The sequence below is a fragment of the Panthera pardus genome, unplaced genomic scaffold (genome assembly GCF_024362965.1).
Source record: "Panthera pardus isolate Hobbes unplaced genomic scaffold, ASM2436296v1 HiC_scaffold_25, whole genome shotgun sequence".
Classification (NCBI taxonomy): domain Eukaryota; kingdom Metazoa; phylum Chordata; class Mammalia; order Carnivora; family Felidae; genus Panthera; species Panthera pardus.
Genome location: NW_026526821.1, coordinates 85,932,839 through 85,953,884, shown reverse-complemented (window position 1 = coordinate 85,953,884; position 21,046 = coordinate 85,932,839). Strand labels below are relative to the sequence as shown.

Sequence of the window (21,046 nt, the reverse complement as noted above, 5' to 3'; positions counted from 1 at the left end):
GGTGGTGACGAAGGGCAGCGGCCAGCTTGATCTTGGAGGTTTCCACGGGTGTTACAAGTCACAGGGACAGACTGAGAAGGTGCAGAGGGTGTGGCCGCTGCTGAGGTGGCTGCTGCTAAGCGAGTTCACCTTCCCAGTCTCATGATCCTCCCAGCAAACCTGCAGAGCCACTGGAGCAGGGCTTATGGTTCTTACCTGCATTAGTATTTCTTTGATATCGATAAGGCTTTCCCCTACGTTGGTATTTCTGGCTTTAGGTCCACTTTTGTACACACCTTTACTTTTTAACTGCTTTTCCTGCAAATACAGTCTTGTGCAATGTTATCTTTATGGGAAGGTTGATAACGGTATAACTGCTGAGTGCTGCCACTCTGGAGCTAACCAGAAATACAAACCGAGTTTTTTAGGTGAGGGGGATAAAAACAAGACAAAAACCCTTATGTGCCTCATCGTTATTCTGTCTTTTGTCTACTCAGTTTTCCTTCCCGCTGACCCCCTCACCCCCACCCCCACTGCCTCTGGCCCAACCCAGTGATTTTGGTCCCTGGAACTACCTCATTTGTATTTTGATGTGAACTCACTTAACAGTGTTTTAGAATGTACAATCTAGCATTAGAAGAATAGAAACTAATTTGGGAAGGGACTGAACACATATAATGGGAGATGCATGGTTTCACGTGAGACCAGGAAGGAAGATCACTGCTAATGGATACTGAATAAGGGATGGAAGGGTATCTGGTGTATGTAAAATACTTGACTGGGTATTGCAGAAGACACACAGGCATAGTGTAATTATAGACCAGAAGTTGGCAAACTTCTGCAAAGGACCAGATAGTAAATATTTTGGCTTGTCAGCCAGATAGTCTGTCACAACTACTCACCTCTGCCACTGGAGCTCAAAAGCAGCCATAGACTAGAGGATAAGTAACCAATGGGCATGGCTGTATTTGGCCCAAAGGTCTTACTTTGGCAGCTCCTCCTATGGACAGTGAGTTCTGCAGATTTTGTAGGATAGCCATGGAAGGTTTTACTGAGGACTTGTGACTTGAGCAAAGCCCTGAAGAATGGCTACGATTTGACAGGTAGAGAATGAGCACTTGAATAAAATGATAAATCAGGCGATACAGGGAATGTTTACGAGACACTGAGCAAAGCAGCCTAGCTAGTGGTTAGACACCTGGTTCCTCATTGACTAGATTCCTATTATGGGATATTTGTGAACATAAAGGACCAACGTAGCCCTGTCCTTAAGCTTGTATCCAGTACACTGGGCAAATGTAGTCATCATACCCACCTCAGTTGGTGGATACTTATGGGTGGGGACTGTAAGTAATTCATCTGCTTCCTACCCTGGCAGAAAGGTAATTACCTGCCTTTCTCTAGAATGAAATTGCCTAGGTTTGCTTCCCAGCTTCATCACTGTGAGTCTCACTCTCCACATCTGTAAAACAGGGATATTATTATATTATTATGAGGATAATCCATGTAAAGTGATGAGTACAGTAGTACTCGTAATAGTAAAAGCTCAGGAAATCGTAGCTGTTCTGTTTATAACCTCTAAAGTAGATTAGAAATATTAGTATTGTTTTGTCGGAATTATTTTAGATTCCTAAAGTGAGTATATGTTCAGGATAGCTTGACTGTTTTACTTTGTGTAAATAGGTTAAACTGATGAGTTTTTTTTTTTTAATTTTTTTTAATGTTTATTTATTTTTGAGACAGAGAGAGACAGAATATGAACGGGTGAGGGTCAGAGAGAGAGGGAGACACAGAATCTGAAGCAGGCTCCAGGCTCTGAGCTGTCAGCACAGAGCCCGACGCGGGGCTCGAACTCATAGACCGCAAGATCGTGACCTGAGCCGAAGTCGGACGCTTAACCGACTGAGCCACCCAGGCACCCCTAAACTGATGAGTTTTTGAAAAGCTGTAGATGGTAGAAATATTTGCTTCCCTTAGCCTTGTCTCTGGAGAACAAGAGCATATCCATGAGAGATGATAGCCGTAGTTCATACTGCCTTATGTGGCTAAAAATCCCAAGGTCAAAATTCTAGGTTAAAGTGATTGTAGGTTAACAGTGCCCCAGGTGCAAAAGCATATCCTTTCTGGAAGAACAATAGACTTTAAACTCCGGCCTCATAGGCTTCCCCCAGATGAATTCCAAGGAACATGAGTTAACAGCAACAGTAACAAAACCCCTCATAACAGTACCAGGAGTGAGACTCAGCAGGAGTAAGAGACAACAAATAAAAGAATCAGTTTGCAGCAAAGACTTTAGGTATTAGATTTAGGAGATACAAACTATAAACATTTTTATAATACATAATGTAATTTTTAGGAGAATTAAAGCAAGTATAGGTAGAAACGAGTATTGGAACAAGAGACTATCACAGTTGACCGGATTTTTGTTTGTTTGTTTTTTTAAAGAACCAATATGTGCAGTAATAGGGTCTGGGTATTTGGTGGCTCCCATCTTGCTTCTGACAGACATACATACACACAAACACAGTATTAAATGTGTTCCTCTTTTTTAACTTTACCATTCAACCAACATTTCTGTACCAAGCACAATGGTAGGCACTGGTAGAGAAGACTACAAACGCAATGAAGAGATGGTGCTTGTCTTTTTTTTTTTTTACATTTATTTATTTTTTGAGAGACATAGAAAGACAGAGCACAAGTTGGCGAGGGGCAGAGAGAGAAGCGGACACAGAATCCGAAGCAGGCTCCAGGCTCTGAGCTGTCAGCACAGAGCCTGACACAGGGCTCGAACTCACAAACCGTGAGATCATGACCTGAGCCGAAGTCAGACGCCCAACCCGACTGAGCCACCCAGATGGGTGGCTGAGCCACCCCGAGATGGTGTTTGTCTTTAAGGAGCCGATAGTAGACTCTGGCCTTTGTTTTCCGAAGGTGATCAGTCTTTGGAAGGCTGAAGACAAAAGACAATGGAGACTATAGACTTACTGGCCCAACAAGATTTTTTGGCCGCCATTTTACTGCCCACGCATAGCTAGGTCTGTCCTTCAACATACCGGTCAACGCAATTCACCTAGACCAAAAATGACTCAGTACATCCTGAGTACAGAAGTGCGCACTATTTTGGAGTTATTCTTGCACTGGCATACTCCTTTGATACCAGAGATTTCTGTAGATTCTGGTCTTTGTAAGCTCCCTTCTACCTGGAAGTGCTAACTCACTGTCCAAAGAATTCATCTACAGAAAGATAAGGTAATACTTCAACAGGAAAACTGGACATTTGCCCACAAGCCTTTAATCACTTTGAGAAGTAACTAAAATACAGCAAATGTTTATTAATTCTGGAAATTCTAACTTAGTGTAGTAAAGAAATTGATATATGCACGTATAAGACTCCAGTGAAATCACTGACGTCAGGAAGAATGAAGTACTGAAGGGCCATGGGGAAAGAGTGACATTTGTCTGAGTGGGTGCTTGAGGAAGGCTTCAAAGAAGAGGTGGCATCTGAACTGGAGTTCGGAAGATGAATGGGATATTGATAGTTGGCTAAGGGGGTGGAGGTCATAGAGCGTATTCTAGATGGAGAGAAAAGCATGAAAAAAGATACAGAGACTTAAAAGTATTAGGACTGTTTCTGCCAAGGTGAGAAATGTAGCTGGAAATCTAGGTAAGTGGGACTCATTTCCCCATTGTGGACTTTCCTCTATTTACCCCCTCTACTCTCATTTTACCCTGTTACTGTGCTTTTCTTTTTGTTCACTTGGGATGACCCCTGGCGAGATACTTGGTGGGGAAGAACTTTCCTGTGCATATTAGTGGGATTATCAGAAATAGAATATTTATGTGACTATGAACCAGATTTTCATATGCATTACTAAATAATATCTTGGATCGGGTGGTTGGGGAATGTTTTTCAGGTTGAAAATATCCTCTTGCATGACCGAGGCCACTACGTCCTGTGTGACTTTGGAAGCGCCACCAACAAATTTCAGAATCCACAAACTGAGGGAGTCAATGCAGTAGAAGATGAGATTAAGAAGTAAGCCTTTCCTCTTCTCTTGGAGTTTCGTCCATTTGCAGATCAGCAACATTACTTTCAGCTTCTGGTTGAGAAGGTCAGGGTGGAAAGACCAGGGTGCTAGTCATGGCCCCCCTTGTCTCAGAGCATCGTGTTGGGCAGTGGGATTGTTTGATTTTAAGAGGAGGCTGTGGAAGTGGTTTGCAAGCGTTGGTCAATAGCGTAAAATGAAGGAATCATACAGCGCTTTATCAATGGACCAGTGGTCACTGTACATAGATATTTTGACTTAAGTCACACAGCCCTTAAAAAGCTGAATGGTACACAAACCATAGAGGTACTGTGATGTTTTTAAGCGGAATCACAACTATGACATTATCAGTCAGTTGGATGTGCTTTTCACTGAACCCTGCATTGCTGTGTATTCCTTCTTGCTCCTAAGGAGGTCACCAATCTAATGGAATTAATGGTAAGTAGGAATGTGAAGTCTCTACAGATACTGAATCACTGACTGCCATGAGAAAAAGCTTCTTTAAATTTCTGGCTCCAGTTAAGAACCTGACCCATTTTCCCCTATTGTCAAGAGTGTTAGATTTTTCACAGGCCATAATACTACTAATAATCCAGAAGTCTAGTATGCACACCTGTATCCTGACCCTCAGTCTCCTTTCCTGCATCACTCTTGGCGGCCAAGCCTGGGGTGGGAAGACTTCCGGTCCAAGGCTCTGGTGGACACCTAGAGCACGGTGCCCTGTGGGCTTTAGAGACTCAAGCAGCATAAGTCACATGCTTGGCCACACCAAGACGCTCTTTGAAGCGGAGCTTGTACTCCTCTTTCCTTGAGCCAGAGATAAGGGGAAAACTCTTGCTTCATTCCTCTTCCGGCAGCAGAGATTCGTCCACCTCCCACCTCAGCTGTTCTTTCCGCTGTTGTGCAGTGTCTCAGCCAGCATTACACATCAGCATTGAGCCACACTTAAGGAAATTACTATTTTTAAAAACAAATCAGCAAGACATGATATCGAACAGTAAGGATTTGCAGAAGAAGATTTTTTCATTTGAGGACCCAAGAAAAGTTGCTTTTAGAGTTTATTTAAGTGCCTTAGCATCTGGGTTGCCACACGCTCTCAGATAGAAGGGCTGCTTCTAAAGGGCCATGGGTGTGTACCCAGGACAGCTTTTCATTTTATCTACACTACTATTTCCTACTCTCTTCTGCAGATTGCTCCCAGGGAACTAGACTTTATTAATATAGACATGAATGTATTTAAAAAGTATTTCTGCTACCCCTGGTTTTTAACGATAGCATTGACATATTTAACAAAAACCAAATCTCTTGATTGTAGATACACAACGCTGTCCTATCGAGCACCAGAAATGGTCAACCTGTACAGTGGCAAAATCATCACTACGAAGGCAGACATTTGGGTAGGTGTCAACTAACCTATCCACATCTCAGATACCAGCAGTCTTGACTGTAAATTCCCAAGTCTAATCCAGGCAGTGCCATAGCAAGCGTGGCCACTGTACCATATCACTGTCTCCCTATCTCTCAGAGTTATTCTTGGGGTGACCTGCCACTGCTCCGTGAAGCATGTCAAAGGAAATTATTTTAGAGCTCTGTGAAAATTATTCAGGTGACCTGCCCGTTATTTAGGTGGTTTTCATATATGTGTTACTAGTTCCTAAGAGCAAAATAACTGAAATACTTGTTCTTTTTCGGAACATCATTTGGTAACGCTGGTAGAAATATCGTAACTCAGCAGCTAAATAGTGGTGCCGAGTTCTAAATTCAGGTTTCTTCTAATAGGTTAATAGTACATAGCTTTTATATCTGCCAGTAAGTGTGGATGATGCCAGTATGTCTCAGTAGACCCATTTGCAGTTATGGTAAATAAACCACTCGTAGCAATCTGCTTTATTTTTTTTTAGGCTCTTGGATGTTTGTTGTATAAATTATGCTACTTCACTTTGCCATTTGGAGAGAGTCAGGTGGCAATTTGTGACGGAAACTTCACAATTCCTGATAACTCTCGATATTCCCAAGACATGCACTGCCTAATTAGTAAGTATCTCAAGTTTCTGGTTTCATATTTTTATCTCCAATCTCTAGGAATGAACTGGGGGGACAAAGGGATTAGATCCCAGGAGTGATGGGTTGGATGCAAAGATAGATAAGTCGATAATAGTGGGTCACTCAAAGATAATACCACAGTGTCTAGTTAGAGCGGTAGGTCTTTTTGCTAGAAATCTAAGCTCTCTAAGGCTTGAGCAGAAATCCTAACAGTGCTTTGAGCAGTACAGTACCGCTCTGTTCTCTTGCAGTCAGTATGAAAGAGTCCAGCTGACTCCTATCAAGTGATAAGAAATTCATCTCTGCAAAACTGGAAGCAACTCAAATTGAAATGATTGCTGTGCGTTGGCTGGAGTGAATACATAATTAAGACTGTATAACTCTGTGGGACTAGGTTTTTTTTCTCTCTTTAGGTTAATCCCTGGATTTTGATAACAAGCATTTAAGCTCAACGCTTTGTTTAAAATGTTTTTTAAGATTCCCCACTCTTTTGCATCGTCACAGCAAGCATATGTACTAATTCATTAACCAGATGGCAGAACAAGCAATCTTTGCACAAGCCCTTGTGCGCAAATGTGAAAGAGATATTTTGTCATCCTTTTGCATTGGTCAAGGGATTCAGCATCTGAATTTTAAGCATTTTGGGTTATAAATCTTGAGTGACCCAGTTTGGGTCCTGGGTGGGGCTGTACTGAAGAAAACAGAAGCAAATGTGGGGTGGAGCACCTGACATTTGTTAAGGGCCTACTTGTACCTTATTTAATTCTTCAAGTCTTATGTAGTAAATATAATTATCCCCGTTATACAAATGAGGAAACTGAGGCTGAGACAGTATAGGTAACTTACCCAAGTTAACATAGTTACAGCTTTTCTCAAAACAAACGAACAAACAAAAAACCCCCAAAATAAAAACATAGTTACAGCTTTGAGATGACTACCTATTCCACTGTGCCAATTTTATCAATCAACTTCTTCTGTTTATTAACCAAAAAAAGGAGGGAGAGGGTATTTAAACAAATGGACTATGGCATTTAATGGTTGTTGAATTGTTTTCAGAGGTAAAGCATTAGAGTAGTCCCTCCTTATCCGTGGTTTGGCCTTCCACGGTTTTAGTTACCCGCAGTTGACTGCAGTAGGAAGCAGATGGTCCTTCTTTTGACATCTAGTCAGAAAGGTCAGTAGTAACCTAACGTTACGTCACTGTGCCTGTGTCATTCACCTCATTTCATCTCACCACGTAGGCATGTTGTGCTCTCACATTGTCACAAGAAGGGTGAGTTCAGTATAATGAGATGTTTTGAGAGAGAGAGAGAGAGGCCACATTCACATAACTTTTATTGCAGCATATTGTTAAAATGGCTCTACTTTATTATTGTAGTTAATCTCTGACTGTACCTAACTTATAAATTGAGCTTTGTCATAGGTGTGTGTGTAGAAGAGAAAATATAGTATATATGGGACTCAGTACTATCCGCAGTTTCAGGCGTCCACTGGGGGTCTTGGACCGTGTCCCCCATGGATAAGGAGGGACTACTGTTCTAGAATTGCAGCTTCGTAAATGAAGGTTGGAAGGAGATAGATAAGAAAATGGCAAAATTTGATGCTAGAATGGTAGGATAATTTTGTAATACATTTTTTTTTTCACATTTGGACAGCACGTTCATACTGGGAAAAGCAAGTCTTTGACACTGACATCTTTCCAAGCTCTGACCTATTTCAGTTTACAAACTGCTTGAAGATTCCATGGTCTCTCTAACGTCACAGTTCTAAAATTTATTGTGATTGCCCATTTACTCCCAATACACAGTTCCCCTCTGTTTTCAGTTTCTATCAGTGGTGTCACCATTCAAGCCTGGATAACTGAAGTTTAAAGTTTAGATCTGGCTCATAAGACAGAGTAAAGAGTCAGCCATTTTCTAAGCAGCATTCTTTCTTTGGAGTTTCTCCTGGTCCCATCCCATTCTCTGTTCCCATCACTGTCACCACGGTATATAGAGACTTGGCCAACTCATGCCTGTACTGGTGGACTGGCCAGCTGTCTCCCTCCTCCCTCAGTCGTCCGAGTACCGCTTCACCATGAGATCAGTCTTACAGAATGCCACCCTGTCAGGTCCCTATTAGTAAACGTCATGATTTGCCAGTGGTCCTACAGTAGGGCCCAGCTTCTCAGCGTGGCATTTCAGACCCTTCATACTCTGGTTCCCCACCCCCACCCACCCGGCCTTATTTCCCTGTGTTCCCTGACAAGGAAATCTGTTCTGTCCTTCTGGCACCTGCATTTCCTCACAACAGGGCACTCTTTTGCCTTTCTTCAAGTCTGTTTTTGCCCAAACAGACTGTTCTCTCATCGAGAATATCTTTTTCTCCTCTTTCCCCTGACTGACTAAACGCTTTAGTGCCTTCAAAGCCCAGCCCAAACCCTGCTTCTTCTGTAAGTCCTCCGCAAGACTGCAGCCTCATCAGTCTTGCCTGCACTTGGTGTTCAAACCATTCATTTGATTCCTTCAACAGTAAATTGCCTTGCATTGTTGTTGGTGTGTATGCATGTGTCTGTCTCTGTGTCTTCAGAAAGATTTTTTCCTGGGGATTTTTCCAGCTTCAGGGCAGAAGCTTAAAGGACCTGGAAACAAACAAGTGTTCTATAGATCATGTAAAAGTAGAGATGTGTTTATTATTTTGTAATTTCTTTTAGAATGGAAACCAGTTAATATCTCCAACAAAGGAATAATAAGTCAATTCTTAAATTTTTTTCTCTTTTTTTTAAATATGAAATTTATTGTCAAATTTGTTTCTATACAACACCCAGTGCTCATCCCAACAGGTGCCCTCCTCGATGCCCATCACCCACCCTCCCCTCCCTCCCACCCCCCATCAACCCTCAGTTTGTTCTCAGTTTTTAAGAGTCTCTTATGGTTTGGCTGTCTCCCTCTCTAACTATTTTTTTTTCCTTCCCCTCCCCCATGGTCTTCTGTTAAGTTTCTCAGGATCCACATAAGAGTGAAAACATATGGTATCTGTCTTTCTCTGTATGACTTATTTCACTTAGCATAACACTCTCCAGTTCCATCCACGTTGCTACAAAAGGCCACATTTCATTCTTTCTCATTGCCACGTAGTATTCCATTGTGTATATATCAGGGAAATACAAATCAAAACCACACTGAGATACCACCTCATGCCAGTCAGAGTGGCTAAAATGAACAAATCAGGAGACTGTAGATGCTGGAGAGGATGTGGAGAAACGGGAACCCTCTTGCACTGTTGGTGGGAATGCAAACTCCACTCTGGAAAACAGTGTGGAGGTTCCTCAAAAAATTAAAAATAGATTTACCCTGTGACCCAGCAATAGCACTGCTGGGAATTTACCCAAGGGATACAGGAGTGCTGATGCATAGGGGCACTTGTACCCCAATGTCTATAGTCAGTTCTTAAAGTTTGAGTTTTGAAGGGCACCTGACTGGCTCATTCAATGGAACATGAGATTCTTGATCTCAGGGTTGTGAGTTCTAGCCCCACGTAAGGAGTAGAGATTACTAAAAGAAGAAGAAGAGGAGGAGGAGGAGGAAGAGGAAGAAGAAAAGAAAGTGAAAAAAAAACCCACTGAGTTTTGATTATAATTATCAAGGATAATCATTTGTTTAGCAAGATATCATGAACTAAGGAAGGCAGAAGCAAGACTCCATAACTTCCTAGGTACCAGAATATGAAGGTGGTAACTTTCATATTGAGAGTTTGCTTGAGTCCCTGTTGCACAAGTCACAGAAGGTGAACTTCAGGTATCTTTGTTACAGTTCAGAAATTTTGTTACTTTCTTGTGGATGTTACAAATGTTCGGGAAGTTATAGCTTTCATTTCTGAGAGGGGAGGAAAAGAGCTAATTATACTGTCTGACTTTTATGAGAAATAAAAATGAAAATAACATTTGGTAACAGAAATTATACTTCCTAGCTAATATAATAAGTATTAGAATATTATTAAGTAAATTCACATATGTTTGCCTTAGGGTATATGTTGGAACCAGACCCTGACAAAAGGCCAGATATTTACCAGGTGTCCTACTTCTCATTCAAACTACTCAAGAAAGAATGCCCAATTCCTAATGTACAGGTATGTGAAAGATGCTTTTTAGGGGAAGTAAACATTATCAAATTGTTGTTTAAAATTCCTGAGGTGTTAACCAGCTGCTTAACAATTATAGATGTCCTTTGTTTTTATCTGATAGGAGGTGTTCAAGCAAAGCTAAGCATGAAGCAATTACTCTAAAGAGAACCCAATTTTCCCATAGAATTTAACTATGGCAATTTAAACTAAGGCAGTTACACCAAAAAAAAAAAAAAAAAAAAAAAAAGAGAGAGAGAGAGAAAGCTCCCTCAGGACTGAGTTGAACACTTTGGGTGAAGATTGACCAACTTATTGTCTTGTCAACTTCCTCAGTTCACTAAGATCCAAGTGCCTACTGTATTTACCTAGCAGTGGTAAGGCAGGCTGGTTTCCTGAGGCAGGCCTCTGGACTTGCCCACATACCTACTGGAACGCAAGCCTCTTGTCCCTTGTCCCTTTTCTCCTTTATTGCAGCAGAACTTTCTTGATTCTGCTTCTGCTGTGTGCCACCTATAACACACTCCTTTTCCACCACCCTCCCCACACACATCAGGCCATAGGAATGTTTTCTACACTTTAGTAATCCTAAGCTCTACACTCAGCAGCTTTCAGAGTACAGTGCTTGCAAACACCCTTTTTATGGTCTTAGCATATTTTTCATGTCATATTGTAATCCAGCTCCCTTGAACATCTTACTAATGGCTGCCGTAATAAATAAGTTCTAATCTGAAATTATCTTCTCAGTTTTCCCAATAGTGTACTTTTGATGTCACTGTGGGGGCTTGAGGGTGCTGATAAAGAACACTCCTCTTTCACTCCCACATTTGGAATCAGATGTGGGAATCATTCAGACAGAACTCAGAATATTGGCTTTATTACTAATAAGATTGAGTCAGAGAACGTAGCTTGACCAGTCAGGCTCCCTAACATTGGATCCACATGACTGAGCTGGGAGTGCCTGATTCTGGAGAGAAGGCTCTACCCTAAAGGAGGGAGTGCACAGGTGAGCCAGGCAAGCTCACTTTTTTCTCCCGGTCCTATCAGTCAAATAAGTTATGCTCCTCTCTTGGGAGAGGAATGTTTGGAGAGTGGAAGAGAAGCAAGGAGAGATATTCTAGCAGAAATTCTCCCCACCTGGAAACATGAAGGAAATGGGCAGTCCCTCCTAAAAGCCTAAATATGTACTATTGCTAGTATTCCATTTGTTGGGTTTCCAGATTAAAATGAGGAATCCTGTACAGGAACCCAACATGGCCTTGTTTTTCTTTAGCTGTCCTCCTTCCCCATTCATAAAGTTAAATAACCTGAAACATAATTGAAAGCATTCAGACTGGTAACCAGTTTTTAAAAAGTCAGCTGCATGAGACACCTGGGTGGCTCAGTTGGTTAAGTGTCCGACTTCAGCTCAGGTCATGAACTTGCGGTTCATGAGTTCGAGCCCCGCATCGGGCTCTGTGCTCACAGCTCAGAGCTTAGAGCCTGTTTCAGATTCTGTCTCCCTCTCTCTCTGCCCCTCCCCTGCTCACACTGTCTCTCTCTTTCTCAAATAAATAAACATTAAAAAAAAAGAAAAAACTTCACAAGTCTCAGGCCATTTGGTTCTCAGCAGTACTACGCAGTTGTCATGTGGTCAGGGACAATAGGACTCCCTTGAGAGCCAGTATTAGGTGGCCGGCGCAGAATCCAGCTGGGAGGAGTTCTACTGGCCTTGTGGGTTGAGGGGTGCCTCACGCACCGTGAGAGGCACTGGCTCAGCAACCAGATGGGTCGTAGCCGTGGTTTTCTCCCAGCGTTCAAGCAGAAGACAGAGTGAACCCTGGCTGGGTGCACTGATGGTTAGCGCTGACTTCTCTAAGGTCTAGCTGATAGCTTAAATGCTAACACAGGTTACAGACATCTCTTTCCCATTCCTTTCGTAACATCACCTCTAAGCTGTGCACAAGGAAGCGAAGGGTCCAGAAGGTTGGGAGGAGGCAGGGGTGGAGTGTGCTGCACACAGGCTGCTCTGTACTCCTCTCCGATATGCTGCCTCCCTGAGTGGGGCTGAGTCTGGTGCGATCTACCTTTGGTTGACTTCCCTTCCCTCTAATAGACATCAGGGTCTGGAAGCCCCTCTGGAACACCCTGACATGTCTTTCCATCGGCCCAGTCATACTGGTTATTCTTTTATAAAGAAATCTGCAATGTCCTTTTCTGGTTTCCTTTCAATTTTCTAGAACTCTCCCATTCCTGCAAAGCTTCCTGAACCAGTGAAAGCCAGTGAGGCAGCTGCAAAAAAGACCCAGCCAAAGGCCAGGTAAGAAGTGCCTGCCTGAGCATGCACATGTCCTGCACCCGCTGCCACAGTGGCAAGGGAAGGTGCCTTGTGACTGTTACACTGCTGCGGCCCGAGGCCACACAGAGCAGGAGAGCAAGTTCTGTCTCTTCTAGGCAGAAACTGTTCTGTGGGAGTGCAGGGAGGAACATAGTGAAACACAGTGATATACATTTGAAAGAGAATCAAGAACTCCGCAGCTGTTTCTTTTGCTTGGGAAGAGGCACAGGGGCATTTAGAGATGAGGCAACAGCAGACTTTAAATACTGCTAGTACCAGAGGGTCCTAGACGTGTGTCCTGACCCTCGTGTAGCCTGGTTCGCCACCCTAGTCCTTCACCTCCCCTTCTTTCTTACTTCCTGTGGCCCTGGCCATATCAGGAGAGTGCAGGTTAAAGCACTGACTCCATGAACAACAGCAGGAGAGCTTGTGGAGCTTAGTTAATCACATACCATGGGGTGTGGGGTCTTTGAAGAAACAAATGCCAAGAGAGGATTGAAGAAGCTAGGATTTTATTTGGCTGTGAGAGAAATTAGGGAGGGAGCCACAGAAGGCTGGGAGAATCATCAGAAGGCAATGGAAGTCTAGACCAGAGAGAGGAAGGAAGATTGGGTGGAAGTGACCTAGAAACTGCCACACAATTTAAAGAAGGTTCACCAAAGGTGTCCGCGAATCCTCAAGCCAAGGTCAGCTACCAGAGGAGTCCCGGTGTTCCAGAAACAGGCCAACTTTAATATCCCTGTGACTGGGGTGCGAAGGCTGACAGCAGCCTGTGGGAAGCATGGCCTCAGAGCGAACATGGCAGTGGATTTCAGGAGCACAGCAGCTGGGGCACGTGGTCTTTGCACCCCTTACATGTTGAAGGTCTGCAGGGCATATCCTCATGGCTGCCATGCTTCCAAATGGCAAATGCTGAGGGTAGTCGAGGAGATGTTTTATGCCTTTTTTTTTCTACCGTGTTTCTATGCCAAGGAAACATTACCAGCAAACTATCAACAGGGTACCTTACATGGGAATATGTGAATTTTCATAGAAGAGTAAAATAATTTCTACATTTTAAAACATTCTTAAATATTCATAGAATAAATATAAATGCTGATGTGGCTCTAAAATACTTCTTTTTAACAAACTTAGCAAACTATATCCATGTTGTTATTTTGTAGTCTTTCTTACCTAACTCTGCCATGCTCACCTCTGGAAATTTCTTTGGGGGCTGATTTGATTAGCTGAGCATTTGGGTTTATGGGCATGTTTCACCAGGCCCAAATATGGTGGGTACTGAGGCTAAGCAAGGATCCATTCCCGCAAAGCCCACACATTTATAGCAGTGACAGTAACCTACCATTTGAGTGGTGCTCTGAGTGTAAAATGGAGAAAATAATACCTGCATCATATGGCAGATGTGAACAGCAAATGCATCAGTCCCGTGAAACTGTTCTATAAGCTGTAGAGTGCCCAAGCTGTTGGTTTGTATGGATTCAGTAATGCTGCGAGAATACACAGACCTTACAGCCAAGAGATTTGGGTTATCTATAATTTACAATGATTTCATTTGTGTTCTCATATTTACTCCCCAGTCCCGAGAGGTGAGTTTTTCTAACTCTAGTTTTGAAGTAACCACTCTTCACTGAGGCATCATGTGTACCAGACCATACCAAGTTCTTTATATAAATAAGATGACTTTATTTTCCTTGAAATGAATCTATGAGTTATTGTTGTCATTCTCATTTTACAGATGAGGAAACAGACTCCGAATTATAAGTGGCCCAAGGCAGTTAATCAATGTGGTTAGTAAGAAACCCAGAACTTCAGCATCCATACTCTGCTCTGTACGTTCAGTGATTTGTTCACAAGCACATAGATAGGACAACGTAGAGCCAGAGCTCCTGGCCTCAGGGTCTGTATTTTTTCACAGCACATTGAAGTCATATAGACTAACATTTGAGTACTCTACAGTTCCTAAGAACAGGTTTACAGTCATTGATGCATTTGATGTTCACATCTGCCTCATGATGTATTATTTTCTCGTTTTTACACATAAGGGACCCAAGACAAGAAGAAGTAAAATGACATACCTATTATTGCATAGTTAATGGGGAGCTAAACTCAAATATAGTTTTGTTTGACTCCAAATCCCTTTATCTCTAGGATGTTACCCTTAAGAGAAATCCATCCAGTGTGGAGGTTCTTAGTATTTGGTTTCTATAGAAATCTCTTTGACTCTCTCACCCTTGGCTGTATTTTTCTTACACCTTTTTCCTCTTCTCCAAATCTGTCCTGTTTTCCCTCCTACCCTTCCCCAGGTTACAGCCTCCCTAAATAAAATAGCTTTTATATTATCAGTTCTCTACCCCGCACAAGAACATCCTTCTAGCAGGATTTCAGAGGAAAAGCCTCAGGGTCCACAATGGAGATATGTCAGAGGGAAGGACATGGGGCTGGCTGCTTTGCTTCCTGCTTTGCATTTCATGGAGGCTGTGCCAGACATATTTTGGAAATATTCATGAAGCTTTTTTGGCCTTAACTTTAGTTATACTCTAAAGTGCTTTTTCAAAAGACAACTACTGTGATGTACCCGGGTGGCTAGTTGATTGAATGTCTGAGTCTTGATTTTGGCTCAGGTCATGATCCCAGGGTTGTGGGATCAAGCTCTGCATTGGGGTGCTGAGCATGGAGCCTGCTTAAGATTTTCTCTCTCTCTTTCTCTCTCTCTCTCTCTCTCTCTCTCTCTCCCCCTCCCCTCTGCTCATGCTCTCTCTCTAAAATATTCTTGGAGGGGCACCTGGGTGGCTCAGTCAGTTAAGCATCCGACTTCGGCTCAGGTGATGATCTCATAGTTCATGGGTTTGAGCCCCATGTCAGGCTCTGTGCTGATAGCTCAGAGCCTAGAGCCTGCTTCAGATTCTGTGTCTCCCTCTCTCTCTGCCCCTCCCCTGCTCACTCTGTCTCTCTCTCTCTCTAAAATAAATAAACTTTTAAAAAAATTTTAAAAATAAAATAAAAATGTTTTTAACTTAAAATATGTTAAAAAAAAAAAAAGTCAACTACTCTGATCTGAGTTAGGTAGTAGCCAGCTGCCTGGACTGCTCTAAATGAATGGAAGTTACCATCTGAACTTTAGCATCGTCATAAGGAGCAAGTAGACCATACAGCAGTCCTCCCTGTATTAATTTGGATTAGATTTGGCTGTGAGTTAAAGAAAGTCCAAAATGATAGTGGGTCATGTAGGATAGACATTTACCTTTTCTTTCAAGTAAGCAAAGTCTGGAGGTAAGTAGTCCATGCCACCTCTATGATTGTGGCCGTGACCTCACAGACCAAGATGATGGCATCCCTGCTCCAAGCAACAGGATGAAGGAACAGCCAAAGAAGAAGAGAGACAAATGGCATACACGACTTATTTCTAAAGGTTTCTAGAAATTACCATGTAACAATCTGGTTTCCCATGTAAGGCCAAAACTTAGATGCATTGGCCACACCTGATTATAAGAGAGGCTAGGCAATGTGCTTTTTACTCTGTGGCCCAGTGCCCAGCTAAAAAAATTTTTAATTGAAATATATTTGACATATAACATTGTATAAATTTAATGTGTACAAGAGCTAAGCATTTTATTATCCTGGAAAGAAGAAGAACACGTGTATTGGAGGAAATAGATATGTGTCATATTCCCCAAATCCTTTATCTTAAACTATTTACTTATTCCTTTTAGTTGCCTTATTGGATTCACTCATTTGCATGCTTTTTATTGTAGAGAGACTATTTTGACATGGTGTTAGAAGGGTCCCAAGGTCAGATTAGCTAGAGAAACATTGTATTCTGTATAGTGCTGTCTTCGAAGTTCTGCATACACATTCACAGGTGAAAAGTTCTTCTGGAAAGAAGTCTGCTTGGTATATTTTGAACAGTGTGTTAAAACTTATTTCCCACCAAACCTTTCTTCATAACATCTTGTAACACATAATACCCTGTGGAACACCCTTTGGCAGATGTCGGTTAAGCAGATCTGGAAGATTTGGATAGGTGTGGATGGGAAAGCCAATCAATCTACCAAGTACTCTGTCTACCCGTCCCCCACTTTCCCACACTTTAACACGAATCTGTTTTCTCCCCTTTCCATTCCTAGACTGACAGATCCCATTCCCACAACAGAGACTTCAATTGCACCACGTCAGAGGCCTAAGGCTGGGCAGACTCAGCCAAACCCAGGAATCCTTCCCATCCAGCCAGCTTTGACACCTCGAAAGAGGGCCACAGTTCAGCCCCTGCCCCAGGTTGCAGGTCAGTAACTAGGTTGGTTTGAAATTTGTTACACCTCTTTGTTATCCTGGACATTACACAAGTCTTGGGAAGCCTACTCTTGCTTCAGGAATGGAATTCAGAGGCACAAAAGAAATAATGATTTGCCTTCAGGAACAAGAGGTGAGCTCCCATTGAAATTATATGGCAAGTGGCTGTTCAAAGGAGAATCCTCTCACTGAATTTTGTGGGGGACCTCCATGACCACTGAAGCCTGATAACTCATTTTTTCTAGTCTTGGTCCTGATTTTGTGGCTTGGTCATTCATCCCATGCCTTCCTTTTTATTTCCTATATTTCTCTTTGCTTTTAAAGAAACAAGACTCTCCTCTTTTTGACAGAGGAATTGTTTCTTTAATGTTCTGTCTCTTAAAGTATCTGTTACTACTCTGTTTTGGTATTCTGGTTCTAATAAGATAACTTAGTTTAGAGGATCTAAATTATCAAGTAACTGAACTTAGTCATTACTTCCCCTATTAGGAAGCTGTTTTTGATGAATTTGGTAGTTACCTGCTTATAGCCAGGCATCTAGACTGGGGTTGCATAACTTACATGTAAAACATCAAAGAATGCTTTTGTCCTAAAGCATGCCAGTAAGTGCAAAGATCATGTTTGTGTGCAGGGGCATCTTACTGAACCTTGTTTTGAAAAATATGAAGCACATAGTTTAGCAAGAAGAAGTGCGAAGACAGGAGCATGTGGATCTTGGGGCTGTTGGTCCACTTATCACCCCCCTCTTTATTGCTTTGGCAAGAGAAAGCAAGCCGTTTTCGTCTGGAAGAATTTTGGGCCTTTATATGGAGTTTATTCTCATTACAGGATCCAGCAATCAGCCTGGCCTTTTAGCCAGTGTTCCCCAACCCAAAACCCAGCCCCAACCCAGCCAGCCTCTACCGCAGTCTCAGCCCAAGCAGCCACAGGCTCCACCCACCCCACAGCAGACGCCTCCCACTCCAGCCCAGGCTCTGCCCACTCCAGCCCAGGCCACCCCCCAGCACCAGCAGCAACTCTTCCTCAAGCAGCAACAGCAGCCACAGCCACAGCAGCAGCAGCCACCGCCATCTTCCCAGCAGCCTGCAGGCACGTTTTACCAGCAGCAGCAGCAGCAGCAGGCTCAGCAGGCTCAACAGGTAAGCTGTTCACAGTCTTCTTTTGCTTGGCATGTCTGAGACAGTGCTGCGAAAAGGCCCAGTAGGTACAGGCATCTTCCTTGAGAAGCCCTGGGAAGGCAGAGAGCCACTAGACATGACATCATTGCTTCTCCCAGAGGTAAATACTAGAAAACACTGAGTAGTGGAGGCGTCACTGGGACACTCACACCCCTTTCTCTTCACCTGGATGGAGGAACCTCAGCAAGGGAGATATTTCTTGAGAGAGAGAGAGAGAGAGAGAGAGAGTGAGTGAGTGTGAGAGAGTGCACAAGCAAAAGAGCATGAGCAAGGAAGGGGCAGAGAGAGAGGGAGACAGAGGATCCAAAGCAGGCTCTGCACTGTCAGCACAGAGCCTGATGTGGGGCTCGAACTCACAAACCTCGAGACCATGACCTGAGCTGAAGTCCGACACTTAACTGACTGAGCCACCCAGGTGCCCCTCAAGGGAAATATATATATATATATATTTTTTTTCCAATATATGAAATTTATTGTTAAATTGGTTTCCATACAACACCCAGTGTTCATCCCAAAAGGTGCCCTCAATACCCATCACCCACCCTCCCCTCCCTCCCACCCACCCCCCATCAACCCTCAGTTTGTTCTCAGTTTTTAACAGTCTCTTATGCTTTGGCTCTCTCCCACTCTAACCTCTTTTTTTTTTTTTTTTCTCCTTCCCCTCCCCCATGGGTTTCTGTTAAGTTTCTCAGGTTCCACATAAGAGTGAAACCATATGGTATCTGTCTTTCTCTGTATGGCTTATTTCACTTAGCATCACACTCTCCAGTTCCATCCACGTTGCTACAAAAGGCCATATTTCATTCTTTCTCATTGCCACATAGTACTCCGTTGTGTATATAAACCACAATTTCTTTATCCATTCATCAGTTGATGGACATTTAGGCTCTTTCCATAATTTGGCTATTGTTGAGAGTGCTGCTATAAACATTGGGGTACAAGTGCCCCTATGCATCAGTACTCCTGTATCCCTTGGGTAAATTCCTAGCAGTGCTACTGCTGGGTCATAGGGTAGGTCTATTTTTAACTTTCTGAGGAACCTCCACACTGCTTTCCAGAGCGGCTGCACCAATTTGCATTCCCACCAACAGTGTAAGAGGGTTCCCATTTCTCCACATCCTCTCCGGCATCTATAGTCTCCTGATTTGTTCATTTTGGCCACTCTGACTGGCGTGAGGTGATATCTGAGTGTGGTTTTGATTTGTATTTAAGGGAAATATATTTTTAAGGACTCTTCTCTCTTCTTTTTCTAATACAACTGCATCATTACCATACTAAAATAATTTCTTATTATTATAAAATATCCAGTAACATTTAACCCTTCCTGATGTCTCATGATTTAAGTTGGCTTGTTAGACTCAGGATCCAAACAAGGTCCACCACATGTTATATTCAGTTGTGATATATCTTTTTTCTATCATTATCTTTTCATATATCTTTTCTACATTTTTTTACTATGAACATATTCATTTTATAATGATTGACGTATCTTTTAAGTCTCCTTTTATTCACATATGCCATCTCCCTCCCTCTTTTTTTCCCCCCTCTGCCATTCAGTTTTTTGAAGAAACTGGGTCATTTGTCCTGTAGTATTTTCCATCTCTGGATTTGGCTGATGCATCTGTGTGGTCACTTAATATGTTCCTCCATCCTCTGTGTAAACTGGTAATTTTTTGAGGCTTGCTCCATATTTGATTCAGTTGACTCATTCTTTGTTCTTCTGGTTGTATCACATCAGGAGGCGTATAAAGTCTGGTTGTCTTCTCTTTTATTAAGATTAAGATCAGTCAGTGAGTTTGGTGTCTGTCTGATCCATTCATTTAATGCCCCTGATCAGTTTAGCAGCCACTGCTGATCATTTCCGAAGTCCATTAACTCCTTAGGGACGGCAACATGGTGGTATGCTAACCTTCCCCCTCTTCCCTGAGGGGCTGGAATTTTTCTGGGAAGAATTTTTCTCAACTACTTGATGACGCTGAAGTACTGTTTATACGGAAAAGGTAGAAAAAATGCTTGATTCTTTTCCCCTGTGTTTACCAGTTTTCAGAATGGGTTTGTTCCTAGTGTCATCTGATGGTGAACCAAGAGGTTTCTGTTCTGTTTTAGCATCATCATGAACTCGGGGATTTTAACATATTTGATACATTTCCATGCATTGCCATTTTAAACATTTTATTTTGATGCTTGAATTGCCCCAGCTTTGGCCAGTGAAAGTCTCTTCAGATTGACTCCTGGGTCCTTTGGTGGTGACCCAGCTGTCTTTAACGGTTTCCTTGCTATTTAGTGTAACAAGCCCTTCCAGGGTCACTCTGCCCTTGACCTCGACCTGGATTTCTCTGAAGGAGCTCCATTTCCTTTTAATGGAAATCGTATTTAGAGACCACAATCTTGTTACTAAAGATATTCATTTGCTAATAGGTTGGTTATTGTTTTTAAGCCTTTTCAGTGGATATTTGGGAAATGTATTTTGTTCGTTTTGTTCTGTTAATAGAATATACACCATGAATCCGTGGTATTAAGATTTCTTTGCCTTTTTCATTCTTGGGATGTTTAGCTCATTATTTTCTGCAGAGTTTGGCTATAAATTTGATACACAGGTTTATTTGTTTCATTTTGCTTTTGATTTATAGTTATTGCTGAATTTTGGTTTAATTTTGTTTCATTAAAATATGAAACAGTAACAGAATTTCAAAGTTAAATCTACAGAATTCTGTCCCCTCCATCCTGTAATAGAGAGAGAGAGCCCTCATTCCTGTTTACAACTTGAGAGTATTCCCTTTTAAAGACACATAGCATGGTTTATTCAACCAGTCCCCTGTTGATAAACATTTGGTTGTTTCCAGCATTTTGCAGTTATAAACAGGCAGCTATTTATTGACATCTGAGCTTCTTTGCTAACCCTTTACCTTTGCCCCAGGAGGCAAACAGTGTCCTCTCAGTTAACTCTACGACTAAGTAACAGTGTTTGGGAAGTTCAAAGACAAGATCTTGACTTTTGTTAACCAGTAGGCCCTTGTTTGACCTCTGTGCGTGTATGCTTACTTTGTGCGCGCGCGCGCGCGCGCGTGCGTGTGTGTGTGTAGCACACAGTGCTTAGC

At 42.4% G+C, this 21,046-nt stretch overlaps 1 protein-coding gene across 10 annotated transcripts in view; it reads left to right on the top strand.

Moving 5' to 3' along the window:
• AAK1 (AP2 associated kinase 1) overlaps positions 1–21,046 on the top strand; it is a 171,134-nt gene that overhangs the window by 101,633 nt on the left and 48,455 nt on the right. For all 10 annotated transcript variants that reach the window (XM_019440758.2, XM_053890763.1, XM_053890760.1 and 7 more), the window contains exons 6-12: positions 3,894–4,015; positions 5,341–5,422; positions 5,927–6,059; positions 10,072–10,175; positions 12,386–12,465; positions 16,608–16,762; positions 17,599–17,909. In XM_019440758.2, coding sequence (XP_019296303.2) covers positions 3,894–4,015; positions 5,341–5,422; positions 5,927–6,059; positions 10,072–10,175; positions 12,386–12,465; positions 16,608–16,762; positions 17,599–17,909 — 987 coding nt within the window. The remainder of the gene's footprint in view (positions 1–3,893; positions 4,016–5,340; positions 5,423–5,926; positions 6,060–10,071; positions 10,176–12,385; positions 12,466–16,607; positions 16,763–17,598; positions 17,910–21,046) is intronic.